The sequence below is a fragment of the Amblyraja radiata genome, chromosome 24, assembly GCF_010909765.2.
Source record: "Amblyraja radiata isolate CabotCenter1 chromosome 24, sAmbRad1.1.pri, whole genome shotgun sequence".
Lineage (NCBI taxonomy): Eukaryota > Metazoa > Chordata > Chondrichthyes > Rajiformes > Rajidae > Amblyraja > Amblyraja radiata.
This window is the reverse complement of record NC_045979.1, coordinates 34,009,586-34,036,571: the sequence shown is the minus strand read 5'-3', so window position 1 is coordinate 34,036,571 and position 26,986 is coordinate 34,009,586. Positions and strand designations below refer to the sequence as shown.

General features: G+C 45.0%; 1 protein-coding gene across 1 annotated transcript in view; it reads right to left on the bottom strand.

Moving 5' to 3' along the window:
• Positions 1–26,514, bottom strand: part of LOC116987006 (polymeric immunoglobulin receptor-like) — a 28,585-nt gene extending 2,071 nt beyond the window's left edge. Inside the window, 10 exon segments of the mRNA XM_033042888.1 lie at positions 1,125–1,389; positions 1,391–1,446; positions 2,979–3,049; positions 3,051–3,279; positions 3,753–4,073; positions 6,349–6,657; positions 7,775–8,095; positions 10,355–10,675; positions 21,380–21,697; positions 26,452–26,514. Coding sequence (XP_032898779.1) covers positions 1,125–1,389; positions 1,391–1,446; positions 2,979–3,049; positions 3,051–3,279; positions 3,753–4,073; positions 6,349–6,657; positions 7,775–8,095; positions 10,355–10,675; positions 21,380–21,697; positions 26,452–26,500 — 2,260 coding nt within the window. The 5' untranslated portion in view covers positions 26,501–26,514.
• Positions 26,515–26,986: the final 472 nt, after the last annotated feature.

Genomic DNA, 26,986 nt, shown 5'->3' with positions numbered 1-26,986 from the left:
ACTCTGGCTCCAGGTGTAGACGGCACGGTGGCGCAGCGGTAGAGTTGCTGCGTTACAGCGCCAGAGGCACGGGTTCGATCCTGACTACGGATGCTGTCTGTATGGAATTTGTACCTCCTCCCTGTGACCGCGTGGGTATTCTCCAAGTTCTTCAATTTCCCCGCAATCTGAAGTCGTGCAAGTTTGTTGGTTAATTGGCTTCTGTAAATTGTCCCCATGGAACTAGTGTACTGGTGAATACTGGACGTTGTGTACTCAGTGGGCCGAAGAGCCTGCTTCCACGATGTATCCACAAACTAATCAAAAGGGTCCAATTTCACTTGAGAGGAGTATTGCTTGGGATGAAACATTATAGTGATGGTGAGGGGTTGGATAGAGGTTTTATAAAATTCCATGCAGAACAGGTGAGGAAGAGGGAACCTATTACAGGTGTGCAAAACTGTGAGCAGCATAGACAGGGTATTTTGGGGAACATTTTGCATGACAGATATGTGTAAAAGTGGAGAACATATGGTTAAGTTAAGGAGCAGGATGTTTCAAGGGTATCAAGAAATATTTTTAAACCGAGAAGATAGAGGTACCTGGATTGCCACAATGGACGAGGTGCTGGTAAATGGGATTAGTATCGATAGTACTGAATGGTCAACATTAACACAGTGGACCAAATCTGATACCGCCATCTAGGAGTTAACTGTGGCCGCATTTACGGATAATATTTGTTACCTTCCCACATTTGATTGTCAGTCATGTGGAGATGGTGGTGGGACAATGAATGTGCTTGGACTGATGTCACTGCAAACCTAGTTTAAAGCAGTGTAAACATAAGAGGACGTTCTAGCCGGGAAGCTGGCCTACACCATCACTGGGAAATCTATGTCTGGAGCCCAGCAACCAAGTATTGACAAGGGCTAAAATTCCATCCTTTTAATCTTGATAAGTTAATTAAATAACGTGCATGGATTTCAGCGTGTCGGGGGTTTCGGGAGAAGGCAGGAGAATGGGGTGAAGAGGGGAAGATAGATCAGCCATGATTGAATAGTCTATTTCTGCTTCTATCACTTGTGATTTTATGAACCACCCCACTTCCAATACCACTTCTTCTCCCCATTCCCTCCACTACTTACCAGTGCCGTTGATTTTCACTAGGAAACTGCAGGGCACGTCACTGCTGGAGATGGACATGTTGACCATTTCACTGGATTTGGTTCCATTATCATTTGAGGCTGTGCAATAATATTGATGGTGCTGGTGTTTGAAGGATTGACAATGTAGATACAGGGCATTGATGTCTGAGATCTTTGAATCCCCAAATGGGGTCTTTTCATACCAGATGTAGCTAATGGGAAGCGATCCCCGGACCGACTCACAGGACACTGTCACTGAGCCCCACGAGACAGGAAACATTGGCTGGTGACAGAAATCCAAGCACAGGAACAGACACGGGTTCTGTGGGAAAGGAGCAAACAGTCAGACACTGAGTGAACATCTGAAAATCAAACACTCACCAATATCCACCATCTCTGTATCTTAGCCAGAGCTGCCTGGTTGGAATCTGACCCATCCATCTACATAGAATCACAGAGTCATACAGCGTAGAAACAGGCCTTTCAGTCAAACCTGCCCGCACTGACCAACACGCCCAATCTGCACTAGTTCCACCTGCCCTTGCTTGGCCCTTAACCCTCTAAACTGATACTATTCATGTACCTGTCCAAATTATTCTTAAATGTTGTGATAGTACCTGCCATAACTACATTTGTCGGCTGTTCGTTTCATATACCTACCAACCTTTGTGTAAAAACGTTACTCCCCAGGTTCTTGTTAAATCATTCCCCCCTCATCTTAAAACTATGTCCTCTGGTTCTCGATTCCCCTACTCTGGGCAAAAGACTGTGCATTTACTCGATCTATTCATCACATGATTTTGTAGCTGCCATAAGATCATCCTTCATCCTACTGCGCTCCAAGAAATAATGTCCCGGTCTGCTCAATTTTCTATTGTCTATTGTCTATAACCCGTCCCTCGAAGTCAGGCCCTCAAGTCATCGCAACATCCTTGTAAATCTGCTCTGCATCCTATCCAACTTAACAGCATCTTTCCATAATCATGGTGATTAAAACTTACCACAAATCAGACAAATCATCACACACATCTTGGATTCTCTTGTACATTTCAGGAATTACCAGCAGGAAAAGGGAGCATCGGTTATGCAACACTGTTAGACATTGAAAACAACAATGATGCTGCCCATTTGTCTAATCAAAATCAAACTGTGTATGCTGGAGTGCAATTTTGAAGGGAGTCGACAGGGACACTCCAGTACAGATGAGGACAATGTCAGCTACTCAGATGCTACATTTCAAAGCGACAGCCAAATTGCCTGTCAGAAAGCTCCTTCTCCTCACAATCCATTTACCAGATTTGTACATCTCTGTGGCTCTCCACCCTCCCCTCTGAAAGAGCTACCATGTCAGCCACTGGACCAGTACACAGCAGCACCATCTCTCTTTATTTAATATTTCCAGAATCTGCAGTATTTGTAATCTGAAACTCTGCCACAATTCTACAATACCAATATTCAAACACCTCATTAGTGCAACAGTATCACTCTCAACAACTTTTTAAATTTCCTTGTATACAATTGTTGATAGTGATACTGTTGCACTAATGATGTGTATGAATGGCGGTATTGTAGAATTGTGTGCAGGGAGCGAATGGGAAAGTGGAATAACATAGAACTAGTATGACCGGTGATCGCTTGTCGGCGTGGACTCGGTGGGCCGAAGGATCCGTTTCCATGTTGCATTTGTAAACTACAACTAAACATCCCGGTGAACCTTTTCTGCAACCTCTTCAAACCTTTCACATCTTTTGTTTTATAAAGCGGCGACCAGAACTGTGCACCAGACTCCCACCTAACAAATGTTTTGTGCGGATGCCAAAGTGGAGACATAAGGTCACTCATTGAGAAACCTACCTTCAGATACTTGGAGATGTACTTTAAATGTTGGTTTGCCAGGTGTTGTAATTCCACATCTGTAATTCCACAGAGTGAAGATCCTCCACAGTCACTGTAAATATTCCTCGTGCCGGGTTATCTGTGATTGACACTCTTCCGCTCTTCCCATTTGTTTCCACTACATGTGTACACTGGCGACTTGTCCCAGGGCACCAGTATTTTGTATGTGAGCGGTACACTGCTGCATAGTGACAATCGATTGTGATCGCTCTTCCCACAACCCCTCTTACTTCGCTCTCAACCCACAGTGCACCTGAAACTAAAGGAAACATATTTGATAAATTGAATAGCAAAATTAGCCTTTCACAAACATACACATTATAGTATACAAGGGAGTCCGCCCAATCATTTTCTTAGCTGTGTTGAATTCCACCTAGATTGCGATGAGAGACAGATACTGTACACCGTCCCTCACCACCTGCACATGTCGTTCCAAAGCGCTTCCCAGCCAATGTGGATGTGAATGGTGAAGAATGATGCATTAAACACGGAGCCTGTTGCAATTGGAAGGCGCTGTCTAGGGAGTCTTGGTGAGTTGCTGCAGTGCATCATGCAGATGGTGTAAACTGCTGCTGCTCTGCATCAGCGGGGGAGGTTGAGGATGGGGTGTCTTTCAAGCGCGATTCTGGGTCATGACAGACCAAGCACAAGTGCTCAGCGAAACTGTGGCCTGGGTCAGTGCTTCTTAAACTGGTGAATGGTTCACCCAAGGGTGAATGAGTTAACACTCACCTGCATTGTTCATTTCTGTCACATAACTGCACGTTCCTGCTCCTTTGAAGACTTTCACCTTGAGACTTCCAATGGATTTTGTCCCACGATTATTTGAGGCTGTGCCGTAATATTGACGGTGTTGACCTCTGAGGATTTCACAACTCAGATCCAGTTGATTTTCAGACAAGATCGTTGAACACCCATGCTATTTCTTCTTACATCATGTGTAATGGATGGGAAGGGATCCACGGACAGACTCACACGACACTGACACTGAGCCTCCGCGATGCGAGGCATTTGCTGGTGACAGATATCTGAGCACAGGAGCAGACACGGGTTCTGTGGGAATGGAGCAAACATTCAGTCACCTCTATGAACAGTTCAAAACCAAACACATGCTGAATCTCAGCAGCCCTTTATCTCAGCCCGAACCGTCCGGTTGATATATCACCGGCTCATCTACATCTCTGTGAGTGTGCGAAGCCCAGAAACTGAAGAAGGTTAGAGTTATAGAGAACCGAAAGATGTCTATCACAACAGCTCATTCATGCCGACCAACATGTCTTTCTAGGCCATAGCCATATGTCCACGTTTCTCCTTTATCACTAGCAATGATCCCAAGCTACGCAACTGCCCAAAATGTATTTTAAATGCTGTTATTCCAACTGCCTCAACAACTTCCTCTGGCAGCAGGTTCCATATAAATATCACCCAATGTGCGGACAATGTTGTCCCTCAAAACAGAATTTGGGATGTTATGTTTCAGTTGTACATATGTTATTGAGGTCGAACTTGGGCGAATTGTGTTCAGCTTCGGCCACTCAACTGTACAAAACATGCCATTACAATAAATTGCATCTTACTATTCCCCCCTCTTTAAATAGTTCCCATTACGTCTGTCCTCCACTTTCTCATCCCACACATCGTGGGAAAATGAACATGCATCTCGTGATTGATACATTTATATAAGTTCCTCGCTCAATCATTTCCACACCAAGGAATGAAGTCTGAATTTGTCCAATCGCTCCCTGCGTCAATCCCATCCTGTCCAGGCAGCGTCGCCCTAAAACCTTTCTGCACGCTGTCCAACTCAACGGCACTTTTCTTGGAGCTGAGGGACTAAAGCTGAACACAATTCCCAAAGTGCGGACTCAACATCTGCACGTCTGAAGCTTGTTATCTCAAATTATGTTCTGAATGTTCTTACTGATGAAGACCAGCGTACCAAAAACCCTGTTCAATGCCTTGGAATTTAAAGGCGAAAATCAATTACGATCCCTTTAAATAGACACAAAATGCTGGAGTAACTCTGCGAGGCAGGCAGCTTCTCTCGAGAGAAGGAATGGTTGACGTTTCGGAGCGTGACCCTTCTTCAGCCCGGGAGTAATGAGAAAGAGAGACAGAAGAGAAATGGAAGGGTAAGGTGTGAAAACAAGTGATCAAAGGTGAAAATGTAAAAATAAAATGTAGAATGGATCATTGTCAGCTGAAGAGAATGTGACAACGAGGCATACAATCAGTAAAATATAATCAGGAGGACAGTGAAACTAAATGGCAAAATAGGACGGGGCGGGATGGAGGCTGGGGTAAAGCAAGGGTTACTTGAAGTTAGAGAAGTCAATATTCTAACCGCTGGATTGTAAAGTGCCCAAGCGAATTATGAGCTGCTGTTCCGCCAATTTGCGGTTGGCCTCACTCTGACAGTGGATGAGGCCCAGGACAGAAAGGTGAATTTGGGAATGGGAGGGGGGATTGAAGTGTTTAGCAATCGGGAAATAGCGTAGGCCGAGGCAGACTGAGCGGAGTTGTTCAGCAAAACGATCGCCGAGCCTGCGCTTGGTCTCCCATCTACTGTATCTGTTTGTTCACACCTGGAACAGCGGATAGAATAGATGAGGCTAGAGGAGATGCAAGTGAACCTCTGCCTCACCTGAAAAGACTGTTGGAGTCCTTGGACGGAATGGACGGAGGAGGTATAGGGACAGGTGTTGCATCCGCTGCAGTTGTCGGGGAAGGTACCTGGGCACGGGGTGGTTCGGGTGGGAAATGACGAGTTGACCAGGGAGTTGCTGAGGGAACGATCTCTTCGGAAAGCAGAAAGCGGTGGAGATGGAAAGCTGTGGCGCATTGGCGGGACAGAGGAAGGGTAAGAGAGAGCGAGGTGGGGAGGGGGGGCGTGATCGCTGAGGTGTGGGCGGGGAATGGACTGGCCTGCTCTGGGAGGACCGAACGCAGTCTCTTCAGTTCTCGGGACTCATGTCATGTTTCTCCGGGTCTACGCTTGGTCACCCATCTAGTGTTGCACTATTGAGGTGCGTGAATGCCGGTATTGTAGAATTGTGCAGCGAGCGAATGGGAAAGTGGAACAACATAGAACTAGTGTGACCGGTGATCTCAAGTCGGTGTGGACTCGGTGGGCTAAAGGATTCGTTTCCATGTTGCATTTTTAAACTACAACTAAACATCCCGGTGACATTTTCTGTAACTTCTCCAAACCTTCCACATCTTTTGTTTTATAAAGCGGGGACCAGAACTGTGCACCAGACTCCCACCTAACAAATGGTTTGTGCGGATGCCAAAGTGGAGGCATAGAGCCACTCATTGAGAAACCTACCTTCAGATACTTGGAGATGTACTTTAAATGTTGGTTCGCCAGGTGTAGTAATTCCACATCTGTACCATCCCGTATCTCCAGAGTGAAGATCCTCCAGAGTCACAGTAAATATTCCTCGTTCCGGGTTATCTGTCATTGACACTCTTCCGCTCTTCCCATTTGTTTCCACTACATGTGTACACTGGCGACTTGTCCCAGGGCACCAGTATTTTGTGTGTGAGCGGTACACTGCTGCATAGTGACAATCGATTGTGATCGCTCTTCCCACAATCCCTCTTACTTCGCTCTCCGCCCACAGTGCACCTGAAACTGAAGGTAAAATCTTTCATAAATTGAAGAGCAATATTAGCCTTTCACAAACATATACATTATAGTATACATCAATGTGTACCGGAGAGTCCGCCCAATCATTTTCTTAACTCTGTTGAATTCCACCTAGATTGCGATGAGAGACAGATATTGTATACCGTCCCTCACCACCTGCACAGGTCGTACCAAAGCGCTTCCCAGCCAATGTGGATGTGAATGGTGAAGAATGATGCATTGAACACGGAGCCTGTTGCAATTGGAAGGCGCTGTCTAGGGAGTCTTGGTGAGTTACTGCAGTGCATCGTGCAGACGGTGCAAACTGCTGCTGCTCTGGATCAGCGGGGGAGGTTGAGGATGGAATGTCTACCAAGTGCTATTCTGGGTCATGACAAACCAAGCGCAAGTGTTCAGCGAAACTTTGGGCTAGGTCAGTGCTTCTTAAACTGATGAATGGTTCACCCAAGGGTGAATGAAATTTTGTGATAAAGACTCAAGGGTGAATGACACTGAAATAGTTTAAGATGCACTGGCCTTGGCTGCACTTGGTCTCGCTGATGTAAACCATTCACACTCTCTTCTGGACTGTGAGCGTCTCCACACCTACCGGGAGTTTCATTCCAAAATTATCTTTGTCAAATGTAAGGGTTATACCTGATGGAGTGACGGCCAAGTAGAATCCACCTAAATTTTGTGAGATTACTGGAATTCCAGGTACTCTCACAAATTAACAGAGTTAAAATCATGAACATGATCATGAAATTCTTCATCCTTGGTTTTAAATGATGATGGATCCAAACATAATGTATTTGTTACTTTCTCTGGCCAATTTTTAAGGCAGAAGGCAGACATTTGATGGAATGCAATCAACCCGTTGTGATAAGTGCAGGTCTCTATCTCCTTTTGAAGCTCAACACCTCCCAGGTGAAAGCAACAGGCAATTATTTGCCAGTCCCCCAAACAAACTCTCGCATTTTACACCATGAGCTCACGGTGGCTGCAATGATGCTGCCTGCAAATACCTAGAAACCCACGAACATCACCACAAGGTGAAAAGCAGCAGCTACAAGAACACAAGAGGAATTGTGAAACAGTATTCCCACGGGAAAATAACACTCACCTGTATTGTTGATTTCTGTCACATAACTGCACGTTCCTGTTCCTTTGAAGACATTCACGTTGAGTGTTTCACTGTATTTTGTCCCATGATTATTTGCGGCTGTGCAGTAATATTGACGGCGTTGACCTCCGAGGTTTTCACAACTCAGATCCAGTTGATTGTCAGACAAGATCGTTGACCACCCATACACGTTATTCTCAAACCATTTGTAATGGATGGGAAGGGATCCACTGACAGACTCACACGACACTGATACTGAGCCTCCGAGACGTGAGGCATTTGCTGGTGACAGATATCTGAGCACAGGAGCAGACACGGGTTCTGTGGGAATGGAGCAAACATTCAGTCACCTGTATGAACAGTTAAAACCCAAACACATGCTAAATCTCAGCAGCCCTTTATCTCAGCCCGAACCGTCCGGTTGATATCTCACCGGCTCATCTACATTTCTGTAAGTGTGCGAAGCCCAGAAACTGAAGAAGGTTGGAGTTATAGAGAACCGAAAGATGCCCATCACAACAGCTCATTCATGCCGACCATCATGTCTTTCTAGGCCATTGCCATATGTCCACGTTTCTCCTTTATCACTCGCAATGATCCCGAACTACGCAACTGTCCTAAAATGTATTTTAAAGGCTGTTATTCTGACTGCCTCAACAACTTCCTCTGGCAGCAGGTTCCATATAAATATCACCCAGTGTGTAGCCAATGTTGTCCATCAGAACAGAAGTTGGGATGTTATGTTTCAGTTGTACATATGTTGTTGAGGTCGAACTTGGGCGAATTGTGTTCAGCTTCGGCTACTCACCTGGACAAAACATGCCATTACAGTAAGTGACACGTTACTATTCTCCCCTCTTTCTCATCCCACACATCGTGGGAAAATGAACATGCTTCTCGTGATTGATACATTTATATAAGTTCCTCGCTCAATCATTTCCACACCAAGGAATGAAGTCTGAGTTTGTCCAATCGCTCCCTGCGTCAATCACATCCTGTCCAGGCAGCGTCGCCCTAAAACCTTTCTGCACGCTGTCCACCTCAACGGCACTTTTCTTGGAGCTGAGGGACTAAAGCTGAATACAATTCCCAAAGTGTGGACTCAACATCTGCATGACTGAAGCATATTATCTCAAATTATGTTCTGAATGTTCTCACTGATGAAGACCAGCGTGCCAAAAACCCTATTCAATGCCTTGGAATTTAAAGGCGAAAATTAATTACGATCCCTTTAAATAGACACAAAATGCTGGAGTAACTCTGCGGGGCAGGCAGCTTCTCTCGAGAGAAGGAATGGGTGACGTTTCGGACCGTAACCCTTCTTCAGCCCGAGTGTCATGAGAAAAGGAGACAGAAGAGAAATTGAATGATAAGGTGTGAAAACAAGTGATCAAAGGTGAAAATGTAAAAATAAAATGTAGAATGGATCATTGTCAGCTGAAGGGGATGTGACAAGGAGGCATATAATCAGGAGGACAGTGAAACTAAATGGCAAACTAGGACGGGGCGGGATGGAGACGGGTAAATGAAGGGCTACTTGAAGTTAGAGAAGTCAATATTCTAACCGCTGGATTGTAAACTGCCCAAGCGAATTATGAGGTGCTGTTCCGCCAATTTGCGTTTGGCCTCACTCTGACAATGGAGGAGGTCCAGCAGAGAAAGGTGAGTTTGGGAATGGGAGGGGGAGTTATTCTTTAGCAAACGGGAGATAGCGTAGGCCGAGGCAGACTGAGCGGAGTTGATCAGCGAAACGATCGCCGAGTCTGCGCTTGGTCTCCCATCTTGTTCACACCTGGAATAGCCGGTATGGTAGAAGAGTTTAGAGAACATTCAAGTGAACGTCTGCTTCACCCGAAAAGACTGTTGGAGTCCTTAGACGGAGTGAACAGAGGAGGTATAGGGTCAGGTGTTGCATCTGCTGCAGTTGTTGGTACCTGGGGACGGGGTGGTTTGGGTGGGAAAGGAGGAGTTGACCAGCGAGTTGCGGAGGGAACGGTCCCTTCGGAGAGGAGAAAGCGGCGGAGATGGAAATATGTGGCTAGTTGTGGGATTCCGAAGGAAGTGGCGAACATGTTGGAGGATTATATGCTGTGTGCGACGGCTGATGGGGCGAAAGATGAATTATACTCCTTACCACCAGGGAAATGTCCGGGTGGAGAGGCTGGCTGGCGGCCGGGCGGTGGGTGGACAGTGGCTGCTGGGGCTGGGGGCGCATTGACGGGGCAGAGGGAGAGAGAGAGTGCGATGTGGGGAGGAAGTGACTGATCCCTGAGGTGGGGGCGGGGAACGCGCTGCTCTGCCCCGGGAGGACTGAACGCAGTCTGTTGAGCTCTGGGGACTGATTCCCTGTTTAATATTTTCCGGGTATTCAGACCGCGAGCAACACTTGTTTCTCACTGATCTGTACCTGTCGGATCATTAGTTTGAGTGGGAATGCAAACCTCTGACTGGGTGACATTTTTTTTTACAGTTCAGAGACACGGAAATGTGCTGAGCATCCCCCTTGAAGTGACCCTTCTCGGAGAAAACATGGATCAGGCATTTAAGTGGAGACATCAAGGCAATCGCTGTGAAACGTACCGTCAGATACTTGGAGATAAACGGGCCACATTGGATCCACGCCTTGTGCAGACATTCCACAGCTGTACCATCCTGTATGTCCAGACTGAAGATTTTCCATAGTCAGAGTCAATATTCCTCGTGCCGGGCTATCTGTGATTGCCACTCTTCCATTTCGTCCGTGTTCCACTTTTGTATCCACCATAATTGTACACTGGTCTTTCCACCCACGGCACCAGTATTTTGTGTATGAGCGGTAATATGCTTCATAGTGACAATCGATTGTGATCGCTCGTCCCACAACTCCTCTTACATTCTTCTCCCCCCACACTGCACCTGAAACTGAGGGGAGAAACTTTCAGATGGAGAGCAAATGAACTGTTTAATGGAAATAGATACATTTTGAAAGAAAACTTAAATCGTTCAAAGATGTGTCACGGCCAATGTCTCCGGTCTGAAGTGCAGGCAGTGCTGTTATTGTACCAGTTGTGTCAGTGTTCTGTCCCCGGGTCAGTACAATTTGGGTTCACTTCCCACTCCAGATCCCCAGTGTTGCAGGAGCTGCCTTTCAACAATCCCAGGCGGTGACCGGCATCTCACCCCACAGAAAGACCCCACTTTGCTATTTCATTGGCGGTGCCGCCGGCTGCGCTGCCAACATTCATCTCTCAACCGACACTGGGCCGGACCCGTGTTTAGACATTTACCGCCTTTACAACGCCCTGACTGAGGACAGAGGACGGACGAGTTACAATATAGCGGGTCCCTTACTGGAGAGCGTTACTAGCGTGAAAACGCACACCGCCAGATTCAGGGACAATTTCATCCCAGCTGTTATCAGGCATCTCAATCATCCTACCACAAACAGAGAGCGGTGCTGAACTCCTATCTACCTCTCTGATGACCCTCGGACTACCCTTGATCGGACTTTGCTGGCTTTACATTACACTAAACGTTATTTCATTTTCATGTATCTATGCACTGTAAGAGGATCGATAATACTCATGGATGGTCTTTCTGCTGGCGAGTTAGCTCGCAACAAAAACACTCTACCTCGGTACACGTGACAATAAACTAAACTGAAATTGGAACCCGCTGGTCATCTGGGACATGTTCTATTCCCAATGACCCCGGCTCGCCTTGGACCTTTCAGGACGACTGTGCCGCGGACGGGAGAGAGGATGGAGAGAGATTTGGGAGTGGGTGGATAGAGCGAGGACCGTGGTTCAGTTTTAGACTCCGGGGAATTGTTGGGTTTACGACAGAGTTGAGTTGGACAAATGCAGGGAATATTTGAACTGACACAATGAGTCCACAATCGTGACTTCCACCTCAGTTTTAAACACATTTTGTTAGTGTAGAATTAACTTCTTGGTGATGTTGGAACCTCTGTTCTTCGGTCCAGGTGTCTTGGAGTATCTGCTCCAAATCTTTTCGCTATTTTATGCCTTTCATCAATACTCGATCAAAGTCTATATATTCAAATGTGAATTCAGATCCATCACCACAATGCACTGACTTCCATCTCCCCCATTACAAGTCTACACACACTTAACCATCTCTGCTGTGGAAAGGGTGCACGGGACCCCAACTAACATTGATCATTGGAATATCAAGATCTGGCTTTCACTCACCGGGTAGCGCGGAGATGAGAAGAATGGGAATCCACATTGGTTTATCCATAGGGAGAAGGCCAGCACTTTTCTGCCTGTCGCTCAGCTCTGAGCTCTCAGATACAACCGCATCTCTCAAATAGCATTGAGGAAGCAGGGAACAGGAAGTCAGATCGTGAACCACAGCGAGCCAGTAGCAGCTCGACACGTTACAGTGTGAAGGGCTCAGGGTTATATTTAGCAAATGGTTGGGTCAGATGATCACAGAGTCATACAGCGGGAAACAGGCCCTTCTCCCCAACGCGTTAAACCAATATGCTCATCTAAGTTGGTAACATTTGATCCATATCTCCCCAAGCCTTCCCTATCCATGGACCTGTCCAAGTGCCCGATACACGTTGGTATTGCAGCTGCTTCAGCCACTTCGTCAAGTATGATGTATCCATAAGGATGGAGCGGCGGTTATCTCTGTACTCAGAGTCTGTGAACGCTGAATAGTGATAGGAGCAACTCTGCGGGCCAGGCAGCACCCCTGGAGAAAATAGATAGGTGACTTTTCGGGTCGGGACCCTTCATGTAAACAATGATACGCTGGTTAAAATACGACATTTAGAAGAGTAGATACTTCTAAGATGTGTACACTTCCGGATCATTCCCTCTTGATGATTTTGTAAGTGGATCGGCAGATCAAAAATATAATCATTGGAACTTTTGTTTTGGCATATTGCTGGTGACAAGGGGCAAAACAGGACGCTGGCGTTAGGAAATAGGGTCTTTTGACCCGAAATCAGCTGAGGTTAATTGGAGTTTGAGCCTCTTCTCTCTCTACATCAACTATTTAATTCCAACTTTGAAACACTATTGTTATGATATTCATGTTTTGTAAATGACAATTAATGGTGTAGTGGACTGTGAAGAAGTTTGTCCAGAATTACCACAGGATGGAGATCAGCTGGGAAAGCGGGATGTGGCATGTAACTGACATGTGTAATGTAACTCAAACAAGGGCAAAGTGATACACTTATTGAAGTTAAAGCAAGGTAGAATATGCACGGTGAATTGAATCGTTAACTTGTATTCTTTGCAACACAGAGCTAATAAATTATCAGTTATGTTCATGTGCATTCTATTGGCTGATTGTGTACATCCGCTTGCAACGATTTCATTCTGTAGGCAACTAGTTGCATTATAATATATCCTAACATCTGCTGCGGGCTATCGTTCTGGGTGTGTTATTTTACAGGGGATCAGTGCAGTTTATTCGGGTTGTGCACATCAATGGCAATGTTGTGCATCACGTGGTATCGGTGTAACACACTGATGTGTCCGCAACTGATGTTAGCTGAGCGTTGGCGACCATCAGTAAAGGATCTTGTGTTGGGATCTATCTCCTGTTTACATGCCCAACTAAAAACACTACAGAGGAACCGACGATGCAGCAAAACAATTACATTATGTCTTCATTCGCGGTTGACCCATGACTTCTGCAAACACTGCTGTGCAAACAGTGTTACACCGAGCTGCTCGCAAGATGCAGTTCAGACACGAATCTACACACCCTTGTTTCAGCAGCGCGAACAAAGTGTCAGCACTGCAGAACAATTCAGTGTAAATAAATAAATGACTGTTTGAACAGATTTGTCCTGCTGTTAGATTAAAGTACATTCCAAGTCAGCACCCATCGCTAAAAACAACAGTGGCATCGATCCGAAATGTCATCCGTTCTTTCCCTCCAGTGATGCTGCCTATTCCGCTGATTTGCTCCAGTATTTTGGGTCCATCTGTGGCATCTCTGACCGATTATCTCTCACTATCTGTGAGGCACTTTGGGATGTCTTGCAGTGGGGAAAATCTCCAATTCAAGATCATTCCTCGTATTAGACCATTAACAAGCTCCACTTGAACCGGCCAGGCAGCATCAGTGTGACCACGGAATCTGCAAGTAATTCTGCCTATTGAGCACACCTCTGATATCCCTGACCTGGGGGATTGTGAGTTCAAAGCAGCCTCTGTCTCATCTCCTCGCCCCCACCATTCCCCCCCCCCTCCCCCACCCCGCTTAATATGTGGAGAATATTTATCTATGTCAGTGGGACATTTTACCCAAAGCAATCCTTGAATCTTTCCGAACTTTATGGCGGTTACTTCATTTTTGCATGTCACCATTTCTTATTTCCAAACAACATCCTTCACAGTTCCTTCATGGGCGGGGTTACAGTCACAAGTCAGACTGAGGAAAGCAACACAATGTATTTGCAGTTTCACACCCCGCCCTTTGCAAGCTGCAACTTAACCATTTTGTTCTGCACAAGAATAGACTTTCCACTAGTTTAGTTTAGTTTAGCTTAGTGATACTGCGCGGAATCAGGCCCTTCAGCCCATCGAGTCTACACTGACCAGCGATCGTCGCACATTAACACTACCCTAGCAAGCAAGCAAGCATGTTTATTCATATAGCAAATTTCAGCAACAAGACACTTCAAAGTGCATTACACAAAGCATTAAAAAGTAATCTGAAGCAATTACAATGTAATTAAAGAGCATAGAAAATAAAAACAAGCTAAAATAGAATAAGGCATAAAATACAAGAATAAAAATTGCATATAACCATATAACCATATAACAATTACAGCACGGAAACAGGCCATCTGGACCCTTCTAGTCCGTGCCGAACACGTATTCTCCCCTAGTCCCATATACCTGCGCTCAGACCATAACCCTCCATTCCTTTCCCGTCTATATAACTATCCAATTTATTTTTAAATGATAAAAACGAACCTGCCTCCACCACCTTCACTGGAAGCTCAATCCACACAGCCACCGCTCTCTGAGTAAAGAAGTTCCCTCTCATGTTACCCCTAAACTTCTGTCCCTTAATTCTCAAGTCATGTCCCCTTGTTTGAATCTTCCCTACTCTCAGTGGGAAAAGCTTATCCACGTCAACTCTGTCTATCCCTCTCATCATTTTAAAGACCTCTATCGTCCCCCCTTAACCTTCTGCGCTCCAAAGAATAAAGCCCTAACTTGTTCAACCTTTCTCTGTAACTTAGTTGCTGAAACCCAGGCAACATTGTAATAAATCTCCTCTGTACTCTCTCTATTTTGTTGACATCCTTCCTATAATTAGGCGACCAAAATTGTGCCCCATACTCCAGAATTGGCCTCACCAATGCCTTGTACAATTTTAACATTACATCCCAACTTCTATACTCAATGCTCTGATTTATAAAGGCCAGCACACCAAAAGCTTTCTTTACCACCCTATCTACATGAGATTCCACTTTCAGGGAACTGTGCACAGTTATTCCCAGATCCCTCTGTTCACCTGCATTCTTCAATGCCGTACCATTTACCATGTACGTCCTATTTTGATTTGTCCTGCCAAGATGTAGCACCTCACACTTATCAGCATTAAACTCCATCTGCCATCTTTCAGCTGGCATAAATCTCTCTGTAGACTTTGAAAATCTACTTCATTATCCACAACCCCACCTATCTTAGTATCATCTGCATACTTACTAATCCAATTTACCACACCATCATCCAGATCATTGATGTACATGACAAACAACAGTGGACCCAACACAGATCCCTGTGGCACCCCACTAGTCACTGGCCTCCAACCTGACAAACAACCATCCACCATTACTCTCTGGCATGTTTGAAATTAATAATTATTTAATTTAATTAGAATTAAAAATAATTAAAAGCAACGTCAAATAGCAAAGTCTTCATCCCCGATTTAAAAGACTGAGAGTTGGAGCAGACCTGCATTTTTCAGGAAGTTTGTTACATATACGTGGTGCATAAAAACTAAACGCTGCTTCTCCATGTTCAGCTCTGACTCTGGGGACAGAAAGCAGACCTGTCCCAGACGACCTCAGAAGTCTGGATGGTTCATAATGTAGCAGAAGGTCAGAAATGTATTTTGGCCCTAGACCATTCAGTGCTTTACAAACAAACAGTAATATTTTGAAAACAATTCTTTGACAGAATGGAAGCCGGTATAAAGAGCTCAAAATTGGAGTGTTGAGATCTACTTTCTTGGTCTTAGAGAGCAGCAGCGTTCTGAATCAACTGCAGCTGTCTAATCGATTTTTTTGTGAGACCTGTGAGGATAGTATTACAGTAGTCAAGTCTACTGAAGATAAATGCATGGACAAGTTTTTCCAAATCCTGCTGAAACATAAGTCCTTAAACCTTGATATATTCTTAATGTGATAGTAGTCTGATATAGTAATTGTCCTAAAGTGGCTGTTGAAATTCAGGTCTGAGTGCACGATTACACCAAGAATTCTGACTTTGTCCGTGGTTTTTAACATTGCCGATTGAAGTTGAGGATTGAGTTTCAATCGTTCCTCTTTGGCTCCAAAAACAACTACCACAGTTTTGTCTTTGTTTAATAGAAAAAAAGTTTTGGCACATCCAGCCGTTGATTTGTTCGATGCACTTACTCGGTATTCGGATTGGTCCATAGCCCCCTGGTGATATTATGTACATTTGTGTGTCGTCTGCATAATTATGGTAATTTATTTTGTTGTTTTCCATAATCTGAGAGTGGGAGCACGTACATGTTAAACAGAAGAGGCTCCAGAATGGGAAACTCCGCATGTCATATTTGTCTGCTCTGAGGTGTAATTACCCATTGATACAAAGTAGTCCCTGTTGTTTAAGTAGGATTCAAACCAGTTTAGTACTGTGCCAGAAAGTCCAACCCAGTTTTCCAATCGGTCTAGTAATATGGTGTACAAAAAATATAGTAATCTAGTACTATGGTGTGGTCGACCGTGTTAAATGCAGCACTGAGATCCAGTAATACTAAGAACTAAGGGAATTTCTTCAAAGTAGGCATACCGTTCGTTGCTGCTTGACGTGGACTCGGTGGGCCAAATGGTCTGTATTCATGCTGTATCTTTCAATCAAAATTAAAAGATACAGCCTGTCATGCTGTGTTACCCTAGCAATTTGGTCTTCATAACAAGACGATTTCAGTATAGGAGTAAAGAGGTTCTTCTGCAGTTGTATAGGGCTCCGGTGAGACCACATCTGGAGTATTGTGTACATTTTTGGTCTCCTAAATTGAGGAAGGACATCCTTGTGATTGAAGCAGTGCAGCGTGGATTCGGGAGATTGATCCTTGGGATGGCGGGACTGTCATATGAGGAAAGATTGAATAGACTAGGCTTGTATTCACTGGAGTTTAGAAGGATGAGGGGACATGTTATAGAAACATATAAAAATATAAAAGGACTGGTGAAGCTAGATGCATGAAAAATGTTCCCAATGTTGGGCGAGTCCAGAACCAGGGGCAACAGTCGTAGAATAAAGGGGAGGTCATTTAAGACTGAGGTGAGAAAAAACGTTTTCACCCAGAGAGTTGCGAATTTATGGAATTTTCTGGCATAGAGGCAGTGGAGGCCAAGTCACTGGTTGGATTTAAGAGAGAGTTAGATAGAGCTCTAGGGGCTAGAGGAGTCAATGGATATGGGGAGAAGGCAGGCGCGGGTTATTGATAGGGGACGATCCGCCATGATCACAATGAATGGCGGTGCTGGCTCGAAGGGCTGAATGGCCTCTTCCTGCACCTATTTCTACGTTTTTATGTTTCTTTGCTAATTTATGTCCATCTTCAGTTTAAACCAGCATCATCAGTTCCTTCCTATCTAAACATTAGTTGCACATCGGAAATTAAATTTGCAGATGATGGGTGTGCTTAGCACCTCAGTCAGCATCTGTGGAGAGACAAATAAGGCTTATCGTCTGAACAAACTTGTTGCATAATTTTGTCCTTATAGGATAGCATGGTGTGAAATATTAATTGATTGTTTTTCCAAAACGCCTTTAACGTTTGGCAACAGGAGGATTATCCAGGTGTCAGATTGCAGTCTGTTCTTCATCACTAAAGTTGCAGTCTAAACAAAACAAATTAAACAAACCATTTTTTGCCAACAACCATTTATTAAGAAGCATTCTGGTGCATTATTATTCATTAATCAGTGAAACACGTTTTATTTTCCATGAAGCTGTATGCGTTTAATACAGTATAAGACTCAGGAACAGCAGAAACCACGCAAATGTTAAAACAATAGTTCGAAGCTGACGAAAGAAACCTTGGAAGAGATGACACAAATTAAGCTGATGCAAGCTAGGAGTCTTCATTGTAATTCGTGGGTCGAATGGCGAGGTTCTGGCTCATCGCGTCTCTGCAAAAGACAATGTGAGGTCATCAGACTGACTGACAGTGGGAACCACGCTTTATTTGACCCGACCACTCCCAACACATTGATGTCTGGAAGATGGACCCCAAAGAATCAACACCGGGCACATAAATCCACGCTGCACACGTACAACCTGACAAAACCTCGTGATATCATCTACATTGAGATTTGGTTTAACTTCAGGATATGAAAACGTGCACGGTTTTTGTTTCTATCAATTGACAGGATGTTTGAAAGCGTTAATGGAAACCGTTTGGAAACATTCGGCGAAGAGAAGGGATTGCTTAGGGCAGAGGATAGTGAATCTATGGATTTCATTGCCACAGGAGGCTGTGGAGGCCAAGTCAATTCACACCTGAGATGCTGCCAGATCCGCTGAGTTACTCCAGCATTTTTGTATCTATCCAAATCAATTGATATTTTTAAGGCGGATATTTTGATATTCTTGATAAATAAGGATGACAAGGGTTATGGGGAGAAGCCACAGGAACGGGATCGAGAGGGAATGTATAGATTAGCAGTGATTGGGGCGGATTAGATATGATGGGCTGAATGGCCTAATTCTGCTCCTATAATTAATTAACATGATGGCAATAAAACCTACCTTGGAGCCTCTTGTGAAAACCGCGGTTGAGATACTCCAGATCACAAGCAGGAGAAAGAACATCCAGCGCCCCACTTCCCATGAGATGTAACTGGGCAAAGGGCAAGAGATACAGAATCACTGGGAGAAAACGAGACGGTTTATCTTTGAAACATTTACCTGTTGTTTGCTTCATAATCTTGGTGAAGTGGAGCGGGGCGAAGCAGCAGAGTCGATGGAGATCAGGTTGGAGAAAAACGAGAGTTGGACTGGGGGGGGGGGGGGGGGGGGGGGGGTGCAACTCGTGATCACCAATTACTACTTCATTGCTGGAGCATGGCTGCAAGGCTGGGAATGAGAGATTACACCGTTAAATGGATTCGGAGAAGACAGAGAAATAAGTAATCAGATGTAGCAGTGAATACAGTGAATACAGAGTAGGTAGACACTAAATGCTGGAAAAACACAGCGAGAGAGGCAGCATCTCTGGAGAAAAGGAATGCGTGAGGATTTGGGTCGAGACCCTTCTTCAGACTGGGAGTCACTGGCGAGGGAAACTGGGGATGTGGTAGGATACAAAGAACAGTGTAATAACCTGGAAGAAAGAAAATGCAGCTGCAAGGAAGTTTATAATAAAATCCATATGGATAGACAGGAATAATAAAAAAAGGATTAATTCAAATGGTGGAAGGGGGATGGGGCAATAAATATGGAAACAGATGAGACCAATTAATAACATTAATTTAAAACGATAATGCTTAATCTCACACCCTCGATATTACTTGGATTAACGCGGTAGGTGTGTGGATGGGGAAATCGTGCTCGAAAAATCGGTTACAGGTTCGTTCATATCGGCGTGGCTTTTATTAACGTTCTTATTTCCTAACGCAAATATCACACACGAATGTGATAGAGAGCCAGATCTATTTCAATTGTAATAAGATAAATAACAAAGTGTTCTCACTGGATTTTTATCCACGTTAATTTGAAGTTGTGCAATAATATTGATGGTGCTGGTGTTTGAAGGAATGACAATGTAGATCCAGGGCATTCTTGTCTGAGATCTTTGTGTCCACAGATGGGTTCTTTTTATACCAGGTGTGGTTAATGGGAAGGGATCGCCGGACAGACTCACAGGACACTGACACTGAGCCCCCGAGGCAGGAGACATTGGCTTGCTACGGGAAAGGAGCAGATAGTCAGACACTGAGTGAACATCTGAAAAAGGGACACTTCAACTTCCACCTCATCTCTATCTCGACCAGAGCCACCAGGTTGGAATCTTTCACATGGTCACAGAGCGTAGAAACAGGCCCTTCCGCCCAAATTTCCCGCGCTGACATCGTTCTACCAGCCCGAGCTTGGCTCATGACCGTCTAAACTTATCCCATTCATGTACTTGTTCAAATGTTTCATATACGTTGCGATTGTACCTGCCTCAACTACCTCCGTCAGTAGCTCATTTCATATACCAACCAACCTTTGTGTAAAAAAGTTACTCCCCAGGATCTTGTCATATAATTACCCCCTCAACTTAAAACAATGTCCTCTGGTTCTCGATTCACCTACTCCGGGTAAGAGGCTCTGTGCATTTACTTGATTTATTCCTCGTATGATTGTGTTCACTTCTATAAGATCACCCCTCATACTCCTGCGCTCCAAAGAATAAAGTCCTAGCCAGCTCAACCTTTCCCTCTGCCCTCACGTCTTGGCAACATTCTTGTAAATATTCTCTGCTCCCTTTTCAACTTGACATCTTTCCTATAACATGTTGATTAAACAGATCACAAATCATCAGATACATCTCAGTTTCTCTTTTACATTTCAGGAATTGCCAGCAGGAAAAGGGAGCATTGGTTATTCAACACTGTCAGACATTCAAGGCACCAAGGAAGCTGCCCATTTGTCTAATCAATATCAAACTGAATGCAGCAGTGCAATTATGAAGGAAATCGACAGGGACACTCCAGTACAGATGAGGACAATGTCAGCTACTCAGAAGTGACATTTCAAAGTGACATCCAAATTGCCCGTCAGAAAGCTCCTTCTCCTCACAATCCATTTACCAGATTTATACATCTCTGTGTCTCTCCATCATCCCAGCTGCCAGAACTACCATGTCTGCCACTGTACCAGTACACAGCAGCACCATCTCTCTTTGTTTTACAATTCCAGCATCTGCAGTTAATCTTCTTTTAACCTGAAACTCTGCCACAATTCTACAATACCAACATTCAAACACCTCATTAGTGCAACAGTATCACCATCAACATCTTTTTAATTTCCTTGTATAAAATTGTTAATAGTGATACTGTTGCACTAATGAGGCGTGTGAATGGTGGTATTGTAGAATTATGTGTATGGAGCGAATGGGAAAGTGGAATAACATAGAACTAGTGTGACCGGTGATCGCAAGTCGGTGTGGACACGGTGGGCCGAAGGAATCGTTTCCATGTTGCATTTGTAAACTACAACTAAATATCCCGGTGACATTTTCCTGTAACCTATCCAAACCTTTCACATCTTTTGTTTTATAAAGCGGTGACCAGAACTGTGCACCAGATTCCCACCTAACAAATGCTTTGTGCGGATACCAAAGTGGAGACATAATGTCACTCATTGAGAAACCTACATTCAGATATTTGGCGATGTACTTTAAATGTTGGTTCGCCGGGGGTAGTAATTCCACATCTGTACCATCCTGTATCTCCAGAGCGAAGACCCTCCACAGTCACAGTAAATATTCCTCGTTCCGGGTTATCTGTGATTGACACTCTTCCGCTCTGTCCATGTTTCCCATTTGTTTCCACTACATGCGTACACTGGCGACTTGTCCCAGGGCACCAGTATTTTGTTTGTGAGCGGTACATTGCTGCATAGTGACAATGGATTGTGATCGCTCTTCCCACAACCCCTCTTACTTCGCTCTCAGCCCACAGTGCACCTGAAACTGAAGGGAAAATCTTTCATACGTTGAAGAGCAAAATTAGCCTTTCACAAACATATACATTATAATATACATCAATGTATACAGGGGAGTCTGCCCAATCATTCTTGCCATAGAGGGAGTACAGAGAAGGTTCACCAGACTGATTCCTGGGATGTCAGGACTTTCATATGAAGAAAGACTGGATAGACTCGGCTTGTACTCGCTAGAATTTAGAAGATTGATGGGGGATCTTATAGAAACTTACAACATTCTTAAGGGGTTGGACAGGCTAGATGCAGAAAGATTGTTCCCGATGTTGGGGAAGTTCAGAACAAGGGGTCACAGTTTAAGGATAAGGGGGAAGTATTTTACGACCGACATGAGAAAAATAAAATTCACACATAGAGTGGTGAATCTCTGGAATTCTCTGCCACAGAAGGTAGTTGTGGCCAGTTCATTGGCTATATTTAAGAGCGAGTTAAATGTGGCCCTTGTGGCTGAGGGGATCAGGGGGTTGGGAGAAAAGGCAGGTACAGGATACTGAGTTGGATGATCAGCCATGATCATATTGAATGGCGGTGCAGGCTCGAGGGGCCGAATGGCCTACTCCTGCACCTATTTTCTATGATGTTCTACGTTTTTCAATCATTTTCTTATCTGTGTTGAATTCCACCTAGATTGCGATGAGAGACATATATTGTACACCGTCCCTCACCATCTGCACAGGTCGTTACAAAGCGCTTCCCAGCCAATGTGACTGTGAATGGTAAAGAATGATGCATTGAACACGGAGTCTGTTGCAATTGGAAGGCGCTGTCTCGGGAGTCTTGGTGAGTTGCTGCAGTGCATCGTGCAGATGGTGCAAACTGCTGCTCCTCTGCATCAGCGGGGGAGGTTGAGGATGGGGTGTCTATCAAGCGCGATTCTGGGTCAAGGCAAACCAAGCACAAGTGTTCAGCCAAACTGTGGCCTCGGCTTTGCTTGGCCTCGCTGATGTAAACCATCCACGGTCTCTTCTGGACTTCTCCTCTGAGCGTCTCCACACCTACCGGGAGCTACATTTCAAAACTCACTTTGACAAAAGTAAGGGTTATACTTTATGGAGCGACGGTCAAGTAGATCACTTTAATTTTGTGAGATTACCGGAGTTCTTCCAGCGATTCACACAAATGAACACATTTCTCATCCTGCCATGATCATGAAATTGTACATCCCTGGTTATAAATGATGATGGATTCAAATAGAATGCATTTGGTGCTTTCTCTGTCTCAAAGTGACTGTGAGATCTTAAACAGCAGTCAGCAAATAATTTTTAAGGCAAAAGGCAGACATTTGATGGAATGCACTCAACCCGTTGTGATAAGTGCAGGTCTTTCTCTCCTTTCGAAGCTGAACACCTCCCAGGTGAAAGCAACAGGCAATTATTTGCCAGTCCACCAAACAAACTCCCGCATTTTACACCATGAGTTCACGGTGGCTGCAATTATGCCGCCTGCAAATATATAGAAACCCACGAACATCACCACAAGGTGAAAACCAGCAGCTCCAAGAACACGAGAGGAATTGTGAAACAGTATTCCTACGGGAAAATAACACTCACCTGTATTGTTCATTTCTGTCACATAACTGCACGTTCCTGCTCTTTTGAAGACTTTCACGTTGAGTATTTCACTGAATTTTTGTCCCATGGTTATTTGAGGCTCTGCAGTAATATTGACGGTGTTGACCTCCGAGGATTTCACAACTCAGATCCAGTTGATTGCCAGAGAAGATCGTTGACCACCCATACTCGTTCTTCTCACACCATGTGTAATGGATGGGAAGGGATCCATGGACAGACTCACACGACACTGACACTGAGCCTCCGAGACGTGAGGCATTTGCTGGTGACAGATATCTGAGCACAGGAGCAGACACGGGTTCTGTGGGAATGGAGCAAACATTCAGTCACCTGTATGAACAGTTAAAAACCAAACACATACTACATCTCAGCAGCCCTTTATCTCAGCCCGAACCGTCCGGTTGTTATCTCACCGGCTCATCTACATCACTGTGAGTGTGGGAAGCCTAGAAACTGAAGAAGGTTAGAGTTATAGAGAGCCGAAAGATGCCCATCACAACAGCTCATTCATGCCGACCAACATGTATTTGAGGCCAGAGCCATATATCCACGTTTCTCCTTTATCACTCGCAATGATCCCAATCTATGCAACTGACCAAAATGTATTTTAATGCTGTTATTCTGACTGCCTCAACAACTTCCTCTGGCAGCAGGTTCCATATAAATATCACCCAGTGTGTGGAAAATGTTGTCCCTCAGAGCAGTAGTTGGGATGTTAGTTTTCAGTTGTACATATGTTGTTGAGGTCGAACTTTTGCGAATTGTGTTCAGCTTCGGCCGCTCATCTGTACAAAACATGTCATTACAGTAAGTGACACCTCACTATTCCCCCCTCTTGAAATAGTTCCCATTACATCTGTCCTCCACTTCCTCATCCCACACATCGTGGGAAAATGAACATGCTTCTCGTGATTGATTGGGGAGGACGATTTGACCTGGGAGTTGCGGAGGGAACGGTCTTTTCGGTAAGCAGAAAGCGGTGGAGATGGAAATATGTGGCTAGTTGTGGGATCCCGTTGAAAGTGGCGATAATGTCGGAGGATTACATGCTGTGTGCGACGGCTGATGGGGCGAAAGATGAGTTTATTCTCCTTACCACCAGGGAAATATCGGGGTGGAGAGGCTGGCCGATGTGTGGACAGTGGCTGCTGGGGATGGGGGCGCGTTGACTTGGCAGAGGGAGAGAGAGAGTGCGCAGGGTGGGGAGGGAGTGACTGATCCCTGAGTTGAGGACGGGAAGCGGGCTGACCTGCCCCGGGAGGACTGAACGCAGTCTGTTGAGCTCTGGGGACTGATGCCCTGTTTATTATTCTCCGGGTATTTAGACCGCGAGCAACACTTGTTTCTCACTGATCTGTACCTGTCGGATTATTAGACTTTTTTTTTACAGTTCAGAGGCAGGGAAATGTGCTGAGCATCCCACTTAAAGTGGCACTTCCCGGAGAAAACATGGACCAGGCATTTCAGTGGAGACGTCAAGCCAATCGCTGCGAAACGTACCGTCATATACTTGCAGATGAACGTGAAACATTGGATCCGGGCCATATTGATAAATTCCACAGCTGTACCATCCTGTATCTCCAGAGCGAAGATCCTCCACATTCACCGTAAATATTCCTCGTGCCGGGTTATCTGTGATTGACACTCTTCCACTCCGTCCATGTAGGCCATTTGTTTCCACTAAAACTGTACACCAGAAAATCCACCCATGCCACCAGTATTTTGTGTATGAGTGGTAATATGCTTCATAATGACAATCGATTGTGATCGCTCTTCCCACAACTCCTCTTACATACGTCTCTCCCCACACTGCACCTGAAACTGAGGGGAGAAACATTCAGATGGAGAGCAGATGAACTGTTTAATGGAAATAGATACATATTGAAGATTACATGAAAAAAAAACAAATCGTTCCATGATGTGTCATATTGCTTCACGGCCAATGTCTCCGGTCTGAAGGGCAGGCAATGCTGTTATTGTACAAGTTGTGTCCGTGTTCTGTCCGCGGGTCAGTACAATTTGGGTTCACTTCCCACTCCAGATCCCTGAGCAGAAACTGGGCTGGGATCGCAGTGCTGTACTGAGGGAGCGCGGCAGTGTTGCAGGATCTGCCTTTCAACAATCCCAGTCGGTTCCCGACCTCTCACCCTACAGAAATACCCCACTTTGCTATTTCATTGTCGGTGCCGCCGGCTGCGCTTTCAACATTAATCTCTCAACCGACACTGGGCCGGACCCGTGTTCAGACATTCACCGCCTTTACAACGCCCTGATTGAGGACAGAGGACGGACGAGTTACAATAAAGCGGGTCCCTTCCTGGAGAGCGGTACTGGCGTGAAAACGCACACCGCCAAATTCAGGGACAGTTTCATCCCAGCTGTTATCAGGCATCTGAATCAACCTACCACAAACAGGTGCTGAACTCCCATCTACCTCTCTGATGATCCTCGGACTACCCTTGTTCGGACTTTGCTGACTTTAACACACTAAATGTTATTTCCTTTTCATGTATCTATGCATTGTAAGAGGATCGATAACACTCATGGATTGTTTTTCTGCTGGCTGGTTAGCACGCAACAATTAAACTTTTCACTGTACCTCTGTGCACGTGACAATAAACTAAACTGAATTTGGAACCCGCTGCTCATCTGGGACAGGTTCTATTCCCTATGACTCCGGCCTGCCTTGGACCTTTCAGCACGACTGAGCCGCGGATTGGAGAGAGGATGGAGAGAGAGTTGGGGGTGGGTGGATAGAACGAGGACAGCGGTTCAGTTTCAGACTCCAGGGAATTGTTGGGTTTACGACAGAGTTGAGTTGGACAAATGCAGGGAATATTTGAACTGACACAAAGCGTCCACAATCCTGACTTCCACCCAGTTGTAAACACATTTTAACTTCCTGGTGACTATCCTTCGGTGCAGGTGGTTTGGAGTATCTGCTCCAAATTCATTCGCTATTTTATGCCTTTCAACTGTACACGAACATAGTCTCGATATTCAAATATGATTTCAGATCCATCACCACAATGCACTGAGTTCCATCTCCCCCATTACATGTCTACACACACTTAACCATCTCTGCTGTGGAAAGGGTGCACGGGACCTCAACTAACATTGAGCATTGGAATATCAAGATCTGTCTTTCACTCACCGGGCAGCGAGGAGATGAGAAGAATGGGAATCCACATTGTTTTATCCATAGTGACAAGGCCGGCACTTGACAGCCTGTCGCTCAGCTCTGAGCTCTCAGATACAACCACATCTCTCAAATAGTAATGAGGAAGAAGGGAACAGTACGTCAGATCCTGAAACATTGCGTGCCAGCAGCAGCTCGACACGTTACAATGTGAAAGGCTCATGGTTATATTTAACAGGTGGTTGGGTCAGATGATCACAGAGTCATACAGCAGGAAACGGGCCCTTCTCCCCAACTCGTTAGACCAATGTGCTCATCTAAGTTAGTCCAATTTACCGACATTCGACCCATAATCTCCCCAAACCTTCCCTATCAGTGGGCCTGTCCAAGTCCCCGTTACATGTTGTTATTCCAGCTGCTTCAGCCACTTCGTCAAGTTTGATGTATCTGTAAGGATGGAGCGGCGGTTAGTTATCTCTGTACTCAGAGTCTGCTAACACTGAACAGTGGTGGAAATAATGATAGACAAAACAAAATGCAGGAGCAACTC